The following is a 14,592-nucleotide window of genomic DNA, read 5'->3' on the forward strand; positions in this document are numbered from 1 at the left end:
TCAAAGGATACAACGGGATATAGATCGGTTGGAGACTTGGGCAGAGAAATGGCAGATGGAGTTTAATCTGAACAAATGCGAGGTAATGCATTTTGGAAGGTCTAATACAGGTAGGAATTATACAGTAAATGGCAGAACCCTTAAGTGCATTGACAGGCAGAGGGATCTGGGTGTACAGGTCCACAGGTCACTGAAAGTGGCAATGCAGATGGATAAGGTAGTCAGGAAGGCATATGGCATGCTTGCCTTCATCGGGAGGGGTATTGAGTATAAAAGCTGGGAAGTCATGCTGCAGCTGTATAGAACCTTGGTTAGGCCACACTTGAAATATTGCGTGCAATTCTGGTCGCCACATTACCAGAAGAATATGGAAGTGTTGGAGAGGGTGCAGACGAGGTTTACCAGGATGCTACCTGGTCTGGAGTTTATTAGCTATGAGGAGATTTGGAGAAACTCGCATTGTTCCCACTAGAGCAATGGAGATTGAGGGTCGACTTGATAGAAGTTTACAAAATTATGAGTGGCATGGACTGAGTAGATAGTCTTCCCAGGGTGGAAGAGTCAATTACTAGAGGACATAGATTTAAGATGCGAGGAGAAAACTTTAGAGGAGATGTGTGGGGCAAGATTTTTATGCAGAGGGTAGTGTGTGTCTGGAATTCGTTGCCAGAGGAGGTGGTGGAAGCAGGTACGATAGTGGTGTTTAAGAGGCAGTTTGACAAATACATGAATAGGATGGGAACAGAGGGATATGGACCCCGGAAGTGCAAAATGTTTTAGTTTGACAGGCAATATGAACGGCGCAAGCTTGTAGGGCCGAAGGGCCTGTTCCTGTGTTGTACTTTTCTTTGTTCTTTGTTCTTTGCAAGTGTGCGAGAGGTAGAACCCCTCGTCACAAATTTTAAAATACTGCGATCTGAACTTAACGTGCCATAACTTGCAGGGCTACAAACGAAGAGTTGAGAACTGGGATTAAACTAGATATCTTTTTTCATTTTCCTTCTGTGCCTTAAATTTTCTTTATTTCTATGTATTATTTTTCATTTCGGCTTCAATGGAGAGAAACTGATTTTCTATACATGGCATTTTACCAAATGTTAACTTTCTGTGAAATCATTATGCCATTATTTTTTCATTCGGTAGCGAAACTGAACATCATGAGATGGCTGCAGAATTCCAAGTCCAAGCCTTGAATTATCAAGGGGTGGAGTAGGTGCTGAGGCATCAAGTAGTTCCATGTCATAATAACAGAGCAGTAAAGTCAAAAACTGTTTGATCTCATTGATTGCAAAAAAGCGACCTGGACACATACTGACCCCAGAACCAAAAGGCATGAGATAGTGTTTAAGCTTTCTACCATTTTTGTAGAATGTGGTCTTCTCTTTTCCATTTTCATCCAAAAATCTGTCGTACTTAAATTCCTGAATGGTAAGGAATGAAACTTCCTTTTAGTGCATTTATTAAACTATCACATGAAAAATATTTGGAATATTTTAAAGGCAATCAAATCCTCTTGATATACCTACATTTTCTCTAGAACAAGATTGTGATATGGGGAAATTTTTACCTAGGCACCAAAGACGACAAAAGCTGACCCAGCCCAGTTACCCTGCAAATCCACCTCCCTAACATCTGGGAACTTGGAGGAGCTGTCCCACAGACCAGTCAAGCAACAGCCTGATACAATCTTGCAGAATCATCTTTCAGTCAATGTCTCAAACTCCTCCTTCACCATTCTTGGGAACTCAATATCCACCTTATTCACCATCAGCACATGTGGCTGTAAAATGCACCATACACAGGAAGCACTACCACAACACTCACCATATGTTGTCAACATCTACAAGTCCCATGAACTCTACCACTAAAAAGAATGAGCAGCAACATTTTGGAAATACCATATAGACCTAAGTCCTCCTCCAAATCATACACCGTATTGACACGGGCATATATTATATTTTCTTCATCGTAGCTGGACAAAAATCTTAGTATTCCATACCAACGATTATCATGAGACCATCATCACCACAAGGACTACAGTGGTTTGAGGTGAAGCCATTCCCCCACCTCAGGATAACTTGGAATGCTGAACTGAGAGGTTATACCTATCAGGAAAGGCTATACACGAAGCGGCTCTTTTCTCTAGAAAAGGGAAGACCAAGATAGAGGTCTTTAAAATTATGAAGGGGTTTAGTAGGGTAGATGTTCCCAGTTGTGAGAGAATCCAAAACTGCCTTAATTGTAAGACAGTTGCCAATAAATACATTAAGGAATTCAGGGGAAACTTCTTTACTCAGAGAATGGTTAAAATGTGAAATGTGCTAGTTGAGGTGAAAAACAGAGATGCATTTCTTCTTCTTGAGTTCTCTGCCCAAGAGCAGGTCCAACCCACAGCGCCACAATCTCCATCACCGGTAGGGTGAGGAGGTAGGTTCTGAAGTCACGCCAGCTAGACGGGAGTTGAACCCCATTCTGTTGGCACCAATCTGACCCACACTGGCTGTCTGACCAGCTGAGCTAACTGGCCCCCCAAGGATTTGATGTTTCTGTGGCAACATACACTTTTACATACATTTTGTAGCCTGGAGCTATGGATCATGATGGAAGAAGCTCCAATTCCTTTCCATCACATGGCTGCCCAGGAATCTCTCCTGCCATTGGTGTATGTTGGTAGGATTTACAAGTTGATACTCAACTTGTTTAGCCACATTGTGAATGTGACTTCTTTGATCATCAAGTCCTGGAGTGGGACTTGAACACAGAGCTTTTGGCATTTTTTTATTCACACATGGGATATGGGCTTCACTGGCTGGGCCAGCACTTATTGCCCATCTCTAGTTGCCCTTGAGAAGGCGGTCGTGAGCTGCCTTCTTGAACTGCTGCAGTCCATGTGGGGTAGGTACACCCACAGTGCTGTTAGGAAGAGAGTTCCAGGATTTTGAACCAGCGACAGTGAAGGAATGGCGCTATATTTCCAATTCCGGATGGTGGGTGGCTTGGAGGGGAACTTCCAGGTGGTGGTGCTCCCATCTATCTGCTGGCCTTGTCCTTCTAGCTTGTAGCAGTCATGGGTTTGGAAGGTGCTGTCTAAGGAGCCTTGGTGAGTTCCTGCAGTGCATCTTGCAGATGGTACACACTGCTGCTACTGTACATCAGGTGGTGGAGGGAGTGAATGTTTGAGGCAGGGATGTTACCACTGTGCCACAAGACCTCTTTAGATGCAACTAATGGTAGGATATGTTGATAGAGTGAGACAAAGTTAGTTGGGAAGAGACTTATGCGGAGCAGAAACACCACCACATACCTATTGGGTTAAATTGGGAAACACACCAAATTCAGTCCTACCTTCAAGATTAAGTTAATAGCATATGAGAATCTCATACATCCAGTTTCAGATAGCTGAAAGATGGCATGCACCAGGTGAGATTGTTCAATCTTTGGATCTGAGGTGAGGTTTTGTCTTTGCCGAACTCAGTGGCACAGGGACATAACCAGAGGAAGATAGCAGAAAGGATAAAGAATGTGATGCTTGGACATTCAATTGCTGCAGCAGTTAGGCTGCAAAAGGGTGGGGCTTGTGCTTGGGTCCTCAAGCGGCAGCACAGTAAGGCACTAGCACGTTTGGAGGCTGTGGGGAGGAGGTGTCTAAAGGGAGCCAGACTCCGGCATATAGGGTGTGGTCCATTGTTGCAGTGGCCTCACCCTGTGTGTCCAAGGGAGGCAGCTGCACCACACATGGCAGATCAACCGTCAGGGAAGGAGCCCTGAGTTTAAAGCAGGGCAGGTCCAGCTGCAGGGGGAGCAAGTCAATAGTCTCAGAGGGACAGTCGAGGGAAAGTGAAGGCAAGGGAAGGGTGGTTGGATGCTGCAGGATGATTGCTGGAAGGAGCAGGGTAATGTTGGGGGCGGGGAAGATGGGAGAAAGCTCAAGGGTGAGAGAGGGAGTGTGGAGTTGAATGGGTTCCAGCTTCAAGGTTGCAGTGTTAGTGTTCATCAACATGGCTGCTAAGAAACTGCTACCTTGCTGGACATTAGGTGCTGCTGGAAGAAGGCTACTGTGGGATGGGAGGAGTTCTTGGTATGGCCCATAGGAGGGTCATGCATTCCCATTTGTTAACTGCAGCTGCTCTGGGAATGAACGCTATGTCAACAGATGTGTTCATATCATTGCTTGCTTTGTGGTTCTGCAATGAATCTCATACACCAAATCTAATTCCAAAATCGGATGTTGGAGGAGAGGATTCTCCAGAGGAGGGTCTTGGTTGCATTACAACATAAGCCACCAGCCAAGGGAGAAGGTCAGGAGAAACCCATCCAGGACCATCTTCATTGGCGAAGAGCATTGGTCTTATTCAGAATGTGCACCAACTCCCTGCAGTTGTCTGAGAGGCAATGTCGAAGATGGCTAAGGCTTCCTCATGAGGTGGTTCCAGACCTGTGTGCTCTCCTACATGACCTGTAGCCTCATGACTTTGAAGGGAACCCATGCCAGTTGTCCTCAAGGTAACTTTGACCCTAAACTTCTATCGCTCACTTCAAGGCTCCATGAGGGACATGTGTGGTATTTCCTAAGCTGCAACACATAGGTGCATACGGGAGGCGATAATGCCCTGTTTAGAAGGGCAAATGCATTCATCAGATTCTCAACAGATGCTGACAGCCAGGTCATGAGAGCAGTTGGTTTTGGGGCCATTGTGTGGTTCCCACAGGCTCAGGGTTCAATCGATTGCAGCCATTAGGGCGCCCTGGGAACAGCTTTGTAAATCAGAAGTGTTAGGAAACTCAAAACTACTTACCTGAATCAGGAGTTCAGAGTTTGAGAACTACAGTTCCCAGCTGGCCTGGGGCTTCCTGCACCTGTATGCGCTGGCCAGAGAATGGCTGCACATGCGCAGTTCATTGATTTCATGCATGTGCGGCCGGGAAAGGGGCCTCACATGCGCAGCTCATCCACTTTCATGTCTTCAGGCTGGGAAATGGCCTTGCACACAGGCACAGAAGAAAAAGAAGAAAAGTGAAACGGCGTAAAACTGGAGGTCAGGTGACCTGAAGAGGAGCATCTTTCAAGAGAAGATGTCCCAGGGAGCAGGACATGGGGAGGAGGGCAGGGAGAGATCCCAACAAAGAAGAGGACCCCAAACCAGGGAGTGTGGCAGAAACAGATCCCAGAAGACAGTCCCAGGTAAGGGACAAGGGCAAAAGTCAGAAACAGATCCTGTTATGTTAAGTTGAGAAAAAGGAGCAGAGCGATAGGCTCTGAGTTAAAGAGAGAAAGTTATGCAGTGGGCTCACGCAAAGCCCTGAAGATCCGAGAGGGCAGCTGAAGGTGGTGACACCTTGCTGCAGGCTGTAAGGGCAAAGGTACCCTATGAAGCAGTGGTGTTCGGCACAGCCAAAGATCTGAAATTGACTTTGGCAGGTGAAGCTTGAGTATATGCAGAGATCCAGAGGAAAAGAATCTCAGAAGGCAAGATTGAAACCCTGGAGGTGGATCCCTGTTGAAGCCGTCTGAGCGGGAGTGACATTTGGGAGAGAATTCCAAGGCAAGTTCTTCAAACGTGGAGATTAGAAATCCTCATGAGAAAGGCAGAGTTTCAGTGATATTGGTTGGATCACGGTCTGACAAGCAACTGGGTGGGTTGTTGAGAAATCCATAGAAACTGCTTTGGTCGTATCTGTCATTTACTTTGGAGTGTGGTGTGTCTGAACACAGTTTGCTTGTTAATTCACATGTACCACATACTTGCCTTGAATATTAGAGTACAAGTTATATATGGTACATGGTTTTATCTTTCTGAATTTGTGTGTGTCTGTAAAGAGATAGCTGCAGTGAAGAAATAGTGAATATTTGAATCGTTTTCTTGGGCAGAATTTTACACCCTGCGGATGGGCATGCACCTGACCCCATTGGGCATAAAATAGCACGCAATGATATCAGGTGAGCATTCTGACATCATCATGCACTCGCACAATATTTCTGTCGGCGGGCACAAGCGGGTGCCGGAGCCACACCTACCATTAACTAAGAGGCCACATAAGGCCTTTAAAAAGCCAATTGATGGTGATTTTTCATTGCCCATGTGATTTTGCGCTCGTTGCACAGGCAAAATGGGCAGGCAGCCAGCCAACAATTTCAAAAACATATCCACGGGTGCAATAAAAATGGTCAGCAGCATTGCAGTGTCAGTAGTGAGGAGTTTGGTACACAGTTTGCTGATGGTGACTTATTGGTACTTGGCAGCTTCATCTCTATTCGGGGCTTCATCATTAGCATTTCCAGGCTCACTGGTGTCTCCAAAGACCCCCAGAGGATTCAGACTGTGCAGACCCTTCAAGGTAAGAGAGAGCCATCTATTACCCTGGTAATGGGGATTGTGGTCTCGCTGGTGGCACTTCTTCTGAGGAGGAAGAGAAGGGGAGAAGGGAGAGGTGTCTCATTGCAACTTCCAAGGCAGGGGCCTGTTGGGGGACAGGCGCAGGCACAAAGGGCGCAGGGCCAGCAGGAAGTCCAAGGCAGAAGGGGCCACAGAAAACGCCACTATCCTGCGGCCAGGGTTTACAGGAGGTGATGCAGCTACCTCAACATGTCTGAGGTGCAGTGCTGAAGGAGGGTCCGTAACCTCCATTTGTCAGATGATATGGCCTGAGATCACCTCCAACTATATGGGTGGACACCCCATGCCAGTGGCTCTGTAGGTCACAGTGACCTTCAGCTTCTATGCCTCTGGCTCCTTCCAGGGGTCGGTGCGGGGATCTGTGTAGAGTCTCTCAATCAGCTGTCCACAGTTGCGTTGCTGGTGACAGAATCGCTGTTTAGGTGGGTATTGACCTTTATTCTTCACCATATGGACGAGGCCAGCCAGGGTGAGTGAGCCAGAGGTTTCACAGCGATTGCTGGGTTCCCCCACATCCAGGGTACAATCGACTGCACACGTGGCCATCAAGGGGCCAGATGGTTGGCTGGGTGCCTTTGTCAACAGGAAGGAATTCCACTCCATGAATGTGCAGATAGTGTGTGATCAAAGGATGCAGATTCTGCAAGTCTGTGCAAGGTACCCAGGCAGCTCCCATCTTGAGACACTCCAAGGGCAAAATTTTCCCGCCGTTGGTGGGGGGAGGAAGTGCTGGGGCGGGTGTGGACTCCTCCATTTGGCACCCGTGATCGGGGGGATGTGGCGCTGCCATTTTTAGTGATAGGTCTGCCCAGTGTGACATCCACAGGGAAGCCCTATGCACTTTCTGTGCAGGGGAGGGGGGATTCCAAAAATTGGAAGTGCGCTCCGATCCCCCTGAGACTGAGTGCTGCCTCAGGGAGATTGGTTCCCAAAATAAAAAAAAAAATTGCAGTGAAAATTTCATTCACCATCAATGTCCCCTCATGTGACAATGTCACATGAGTTGGGACATGGTCATAATGTTAATTAAAAGTGTCTCTTAATTTTTAGATTCAGCAATGAAACTTCATCCTGCCCGTAGATGAGGTTTCATGCTTTTTCATGTGGCTGCCAAAGTTCCCGACCTGCCCACCAACCTTAAGATTGGACGGGCAGGTCCACTAATGAGCTTAATTGATTTTTAAATGGCCTCAATTGGCCGTTGACAGGTCGATGGGCGCACACACAGCTGATTCGGCTGTGCCCCGATGACCTGAAAATGCAAATGACGCGGGGTGACACCGGGACTTCCACCTGATGTCATTCCATGTCATTTTACGCGTCAGCGAGCGGGCCCTGCCCCGCTTGCCGTCAGGAAATTTCTTGCCCAAGGTGCCGGGGCTCTTCAGTGCTCCAGCCCGACTGGATGGATGGCTGCTGGGTGACAAGGACTATCTGTTGAAAAGGTGGCTCATGGTGCCTCTCTGCCATCCAAGAACAGAGGCAGAGCAGCATTACAATACAAGTCATAGCTCCACAAGGGCGGTGATAGAGAGGACTTTGGTCTTCTCAAGATGCATTCCTGATGTCTGGACTGCGCAGGGGGAGCAAGAGAGGGTGTCGCCGATAGTGGTTGCATGCTGTGCTCTCCACAATCTGGAACTGGCAAGGGAGGACCCACTGGAGGAAGAGGGTCTTGACGCAGCTGCACAGACCACAGATGATGAGCCCAGTAATCAGTCAGGAGAGGAGCACAATGAGGAGTACGCTGAGGGCATGGAGGCAGACTCTGTAACCTCCAGGGAGGCAGAGGCGCCTTGATCCAACACTGCTTTCAGCTTGGCTACCAAGATCAGCTTCAACCTCACACCCAGGACTGCCCGCTCCATCCCGGATGTCTGAAATGCCCCTCTTATTTGCACCCAAAGTCCACTCAATGCCTGTGCAATCAAGTATTGAGCCACTTATGTCCTGCAGTACATACTGGCATACCATGAACCATAAAGAAACAAGGTGAAGAATACTTAGGCCATCAGAACCAAAGCAAATTTAATGTTATCATCACATTGAAATCATTATGACATTACAATTACTGGTGTTGATGTCCACACCAGCAGACATATAAACCAAACATAAATTGACAGAAAATCACCTGTGAATTAACCCTCTTGTGCTCATGGTGCCTTAAACTTAGGTCTAGGTGCCCACCTCCCCCCCACTGTTACTGACATTGGAGGCAACCTGCTGACTCTGCTGTCCTGTTGGCCTTGATTACTTTGGCGGTCATCCTCTGGCTCGTAGAAACTGTGCTGCCCCAGCCTGGGAGAGAGTGGCCAGTGCCACAGCTGGCATCTCCGCAGCTGCCGCAGCCTCATCAGATGCGATGGTCACTGGCAGAGGGGCAAAGGAGCTGCTGCCTTCATCCAGAGTGTCCTGAGAGGAGCCTGCAGAGACGACAAGCAGCTCGTGCACCAACATGAGGTTGCTCTGGACCTTCATCCTCATCAATGCTGGACAGGCACCTAGCTGGGATACTGGTTGCCTCATCCATCTCCCACACTACTGACCACCTCATTGCCTGTGTGAGGGCTTGCAGGTCCAAGCCCAACCCTAGGAAACCCTCATTCTGTCCCTGGAGTTGCATCTCCATGAGAGTTGCCACTCTTTTAATGGAGGAGGCAATGTGTTCGGCCATGAGGGTCAACACAGTGCTCGTGCTCCGCATGGACTCCTCCACAAACGGAGACCATGGCATACCCTCATGGATCTCTGCCAGATCCTCCTGCACATCTCGCTGGATATCCAGCATCTGCCACCTAATGGACGACTCCATAGTCTCATCGTCTATCTTCGACCCAGCATCGTTCTGGTCTCCAGGAGTCCTGCTGCTGCCAGTGCCCTGGGTACTCTCTGCCTGTGACTGCACCTCAAATTAGTGTAATGTGCCCTCACCAATGTGCACTGACATTCTAGCTGCTAATCTAATGCCCACCGAGGTGCTAGTATCTGCACTGGTGCCTGCTTCAGAAAGCGAGTGTGACGCAGGTGCCAATGAAGACTGGCATTCCTCCGGTGTCAGGGGTGGCACCTTCAGAGTCCGCAGAGCGAATGCCTGCTGGTGAACCTAAAATGGGGAACTAGGACATTTCATCAAGCTCTCAAGCTCTAGGGCACCCCGCTTGAATCTGGTGAGCAACAGCAGGTTGGGTGGGCCTCCGCCTGTACATGACCTCTCTGCTTGGTTATAGCTCGTCTTCTCCCAAAAGGACAGAGGAGCATTGATTAGTCTACTCTCTACCTGCAGCGCCATTGCAGCCTGGCCAACCCCAGCTGAGGAGCACTTTGCAGGGCACATCCGAGTCATGGCTATCGAGCTGCAAGGCACTCAGTCCAGCAGCAAGGGCTCACCCACTTGGCCAGCTCTGGCATCATTGACAGCTGGCCATCTAGTACCCCTGAGGTCCACGGGGGGACGGCAACACCTTAACACTCTGTACACTGACCCATGCCAATACAGTACTCACCCTTCCAGAGCAGGTCATTGAAGCCCTTCCGGCACTGCACCAACGTGGGCTGCACTACAACATGGCTGCTCACCAGCAGTGCCACCTCCTCCCATGCCCTCTTTCTGAGGTGTGGTGATCTCCTTCGCCCATCTCTGGGGACAAGGGTATCCCTCCTGGCAGCCACCTCCTCCAACAGGGTGGCGAGGTACTCATCCAAAAAGCAGGGGTCCAAGTGCCCACCCGACCTGCCCTCTGGCCTGATGTCTCCAGCCATACTTGATTCCATTAAAACAACGCAGAACAGGCGTTCTTCCACGGCAGCCTTTCTGGGGCTGCCTGGGCCATTTTTAAAATGGCTACCAGGTTGCCATTGGACCCAGCAGCCAACAGGTCCCTGCCTCGGTCCTGACGACTCAAAATTTTGCCCCTTGTGTTTGTATTGAGGTTTTTCCAACCTATTTGTCTGGTGTAGTATTGATCATTTTTCTTGTTTAATAAATGTTTTATTAAGTTCATCAGTAGACTCCTGTGAATTTGTTCAGTAACTTACCTCCACGGTTTCTGAAAAAATGTCAGGATCTATCAAGCCAGGTTTCACCCTGGGATCTGACTTGTCCATTATCAACATCAGCTGGGATTGTAACAGAAGAGGGTGCACTCCCTTAATGTTCAAGTTGCCGTAATCACCAGAAAAAAATGAAGCAGGCGTGTACTTGTTTTCCAGGGAACTCTCATGGCGCATAAGGAATTCTGAAGGAACTCCCAGCTGCCACAGAGACTCTTGCCCAAGAGCAGGATTGAATCCTGTGTGACAAGGGCTATACCCTCAGAATGTGGCTTTTGACACCAGTGCATCATTTTCAATGCCCTGCAGAGGAGTGTTGCAATGCTGCACACTGCTCAACAAGGGCATTCATAGAATAGACCATAGGATTACTCAGAATGCACTTCTGATAACTGACCAGCCTGGCGAACCTTGACAATATGCACCACAGAGGATGTCCAGGACTGTTGTCGTCTGATGTATCAAGCACAATGGGGCATTATAAAGGGAAGAAGAATCATGAATCGAGGACATGGAGTAGCTACGAATCACCTTAGATGAGGACAATGGGGAGGAAGATGAGGAGGAGGACAGAGATCTTGTGGCAACTCTCCCAGATGCTAGGGCCATGTAGAGATGTGTGAGGGCTGTCAGGGGCAACCTCATCTTGAATGACTACAAGTGATGCACCTACCTGACCATTTTCTTAACTGCAAACATTTGCTTGCTCCAATTGTGCACCCACCTCTGCCAGTCTCCATCAAGAGCTACCTTATTACACACATCCTCTACCCCTTAGAAGACCTAGGGGAGCAGCACCATTGTGCCCTTAACACTTCTTAATTTTTCTTCTATAACAATTATGCCTTGTTGAGACCATAACATCAGCAGCTGTTGGGAATTCAGGTTGCTGAGTGCAATTCCCCACCACGTGATTGCACGTGTGACATGTGCCCATCACATACACTTAAAATTTGCATTGTGATTGCAGGCTTTGCAGCTCCTGACATGCAAAAGGAAGTTGTTAAAAAATTCATTCATAGTGCTCACTTCCTCTGTCCCACCTTTGGGAACCTACTAAATTGTGCCCAGATGTGAAGGCATGTGACAGAGAGCTTTGTAAAAGCCTCTAATATAGTTTTCAAAGATGAAATTAAGATCAATAATTATATTTAAATAGAGTGCTTTTTTGAAATGTAATACTCAGGATTCCTAAAATTATTCATAATGGAAATTAAGGTGCACAATTTTGATATTTTACCTACCAAGGGATCCTCATAAATCTCTGGATCCATATGCAGTTGTTGAGGGTATAAACCAATTTGGTCTCCTTTTCGAACAGCCAGTTTTGTACCGGTATCCAGAGTTAATACAGAGTTCTCAGTGACAACACGCAGCATTATTGATCCACTGCATAAGCGCAGACCTTCATTTATTAGGCTACCTGTTCAATTTTTTCAGAAGATCGTTTAGCAGAGGATCAAAAAACATTACATAAAACAAACTCCAAAATTGTTTCTTCAAAGAATTATTGTCGAGAAATATTATAAAAAAGCTGAATTATGTACAAGTTTATTACTGAAATTAGCTACAATGATAAAGGATGGTAGATAATTGGACAGGAAGATATAAATCATTAATTCAACTTAATGGGCAGAATCTAGTGAAGCTTCTGGGAGCAGGAAAGGAGGTGGGCAAAGGCACTTAATTGTGTGGAGGTAAAATGTCAGCCTCCTGACAGCAGGATGACAGTTGGGAATTATGGGAACAGACATGCACTAAAGGTGCATCGTGGTTCCCAATACTAAGTGGCGAGACCCTTTTTTGGATGCATTAGCAGGTCATGCATACACATTGAAACATATTGGTCGCCAGATAAAATTGTACCTCTGCAATTAAGTTGGAGGCAAATGAGGAACATGTATATTCCAATTCAAAACTGGTTAAAGCTGGTGTGGAACAAGTGAGGTTGTCTCCCTGGTGGATTTGGAGTGGGTAGGAGCTGCTTTTCTCATTTGGGGAATTTTGTTGGACCAAGAGAAAGGAGGCTGAGTTGTTGCATTTAGCTTGGGTAGCGGCTGTCCAGGGAGGTCCAAGAAAGTAAAGGTGGAAGCACCTCCAGGGACCCAATTGTGGCAGGCGCACAGGGAGTGACAGCAGTTCCAGTTCAAAATCCTCCTCTCAGACAGGCAAAATGATACTGTTGACTTGCAGTGAGTGGATGCCTGTCCAGGTTTAAATATGGCACCCTGGCCTTTGACCCCATGATGTAATGGCGGGGTTCTGCCCACTCCCACCACACAATTGTCTGGGCTCCTCGACTGTGGCTGGCTGCCACATAATTGTCCATAGCTAGCCATCCCACTTCTTACAGACATCCCACTCACTTCCAATCCTGCCGTCGGAACACCCATCGCCACAACAAGTTTCTGCCCAATGGTTCTAATAACATTGTAAACTACAACAAAGTTAAGGCATCTTATGAATGTCACTGGGAGCACAAGGTTGATTTGCTGCATTAAACTTCTTGTTCACTGATGACACTAAGCTAGGGGGCACAGTAAATAGATATAGAAAGTTGCAAAGGGATATTGATAGATTAAGTAAGTGGACAAAACTGTATCAGATGGAGTTCAATGTGAGGAAATGTAAGACCATCCACTTTGGTCAGAGCATTTTTGAAATGCTAGAAACTGTGCACAAGCAGAAATATTTAGAAGTTCAAGTACAGAAATCACTAATAGCTAGTCGATAGATAATAAAAATAATTAAGAAGACTAATGGAATGATGTTCTTTACCTCAAGAGGGCTGGAATACAAAGGGGTAGAAGTTATGTCACAGCTGTACAGAGCTCTGGTTAGACCCCAACTAGAGCACAGTGTTCAGTTCTGGGCATTGCACCTCCTATTAACCTTGAAGTGGGAGTAGAGCAGATTCACTGGAATGATGCTAGAGTTAAATTATGAGGACTAGTTGCATTGGCTAGGCATGTATTCTCTTGAATGTAGAAGATTAAAGAGTGATCTAAATGAGATGCTTAAGATGACCAAAAGAGTTTAAAGGGTAGACAGATAATTTTCTCTGGTGGCAGAGTCCAGAACAACCTTAAAATTAGAGCTGAGCAGTTCTGCAGTGATGTCAGAAAGCACTTCTTCACAAAAAGGGTAGTGGAAATCTGGAACTTTCTTCCTTGAAAAGCTCTTGAGGCTAAGTCAATTGAAAATTTCAATACTGAACTTATGTTAAGGGTTATTGAACCATGGCAGATAGATGGAGGTAAGGTACCCATTAGCCATAATCTAGTTAAATGGCGGAATAAGCTGAAGGGGTTGAATGACCTACCTTTGTTCCTATTTATGGAAAGTTTGTTAAAGCTAATTTTTTGGGGCATTTTAGCAATAAAATTAAGTGTTTGTTGTGTTAATGAAATGGAAATAAATAAAACCTGTTGTCAAACCCCAGGCCACTTATATGATTATACAGGACTGTCTGTTTTAACACCTAGTTGGGAGCCTTATTTTTTCAGATCATGTGGATTACTATTGCAAAGATATATATTAGAATGATAGATATGATCATGTTCTTACCCATCGCTGTCATGCTATCTAATTGCTCTCTGGTGAAGCTAATCGGATTATTAATGTCTCCAGGCTTCTGATTGGTCACACGAAGCAAATATTCAACTTCATTTTTCATTGCTTTCAATGCTTCTGGAGACCTGCAGATTATGTAAAATTAGATAAATGATGGTGTGAATAATGTGTCATAGATAGCAAGTATGACAGTTTTTCATCCCAATATTAAAAACCTTAGCTGTGCATGCATTTCTTGTCATAAAACCTAGTGGTCCAGAATTTGCTGATAAAAATAATGACATGTTAATAACACATCCTATTATTAATGTGCAAATTAGCAGCACTTTGTGGCGAGAAAGTGGTACCCTATGAACTGCAAATTGCCAGAAGTTGTTGGACGATTTGCACTGCTCCATCATTAGCTTTGCAAAAATGGTATCTCATCTTTAATCTCCCGGTTATTTTTATGAAGTTGCTGCATTTACTCATTAATTGACAATTAAATGCAACACAGGAAGCAAGTTTAGAAATTAAAACCCTAAATACCTCCCCCCCCACCCCACCACCAGCCCCCCTCACAACAACATAATAA

The 14,592-nt window shown here is 46.4% G+C and overlaps 1 protein-coding gene across 1 annotated transcript in view; it reads right to left on the bottom strand.

The window, feature by feature from the left end:
* Positions 1–1,024: 1,024 nt before the first annotated feature.
* LOC121279152 (cytochrome P450 7A1-like) overlaps positions 1,025–14,592 on the bottom strand; it is a 74,669-nt gene continuing 61,101 nt past the window's right edge. Inside the window, exons 4-6 of the mRNA XM_041190137.1 lie at positions 14,013–14,143; positions 11,690–11,868; positions 1,025–1,421 (exon numbers count right to left, since the gene is read on the bottom strand). Of these exons, the coding sequence (XP_041046071.1) occupies positions 1,125–1,421; positions 11,690–11,868; positions 14,013–14,143 (607 nt within the window). The 3' untranslated portion in view covers positions 1,025–1,124. The remainder of the gene's footprint in view (positions 1,422–11,689; positions 11,869–14,012; positions 14,144–14,592) is intronic.

The sequence above is a fragment of the Carcharodon carcharias genome, chromosome 6 (genome assembly GCF_017639515.1).
Source record: "Carcharodon carcharias isolate sCarCar2 chromosome 6, sCarCar2.pri, whole genome shotgun sequence".
NCBI lineage: Eukaryota > Metazoa > Chordata > Chondrichthyes > Lamniformes > Lamnidae > Carcharodon > Carcharodon carcharias.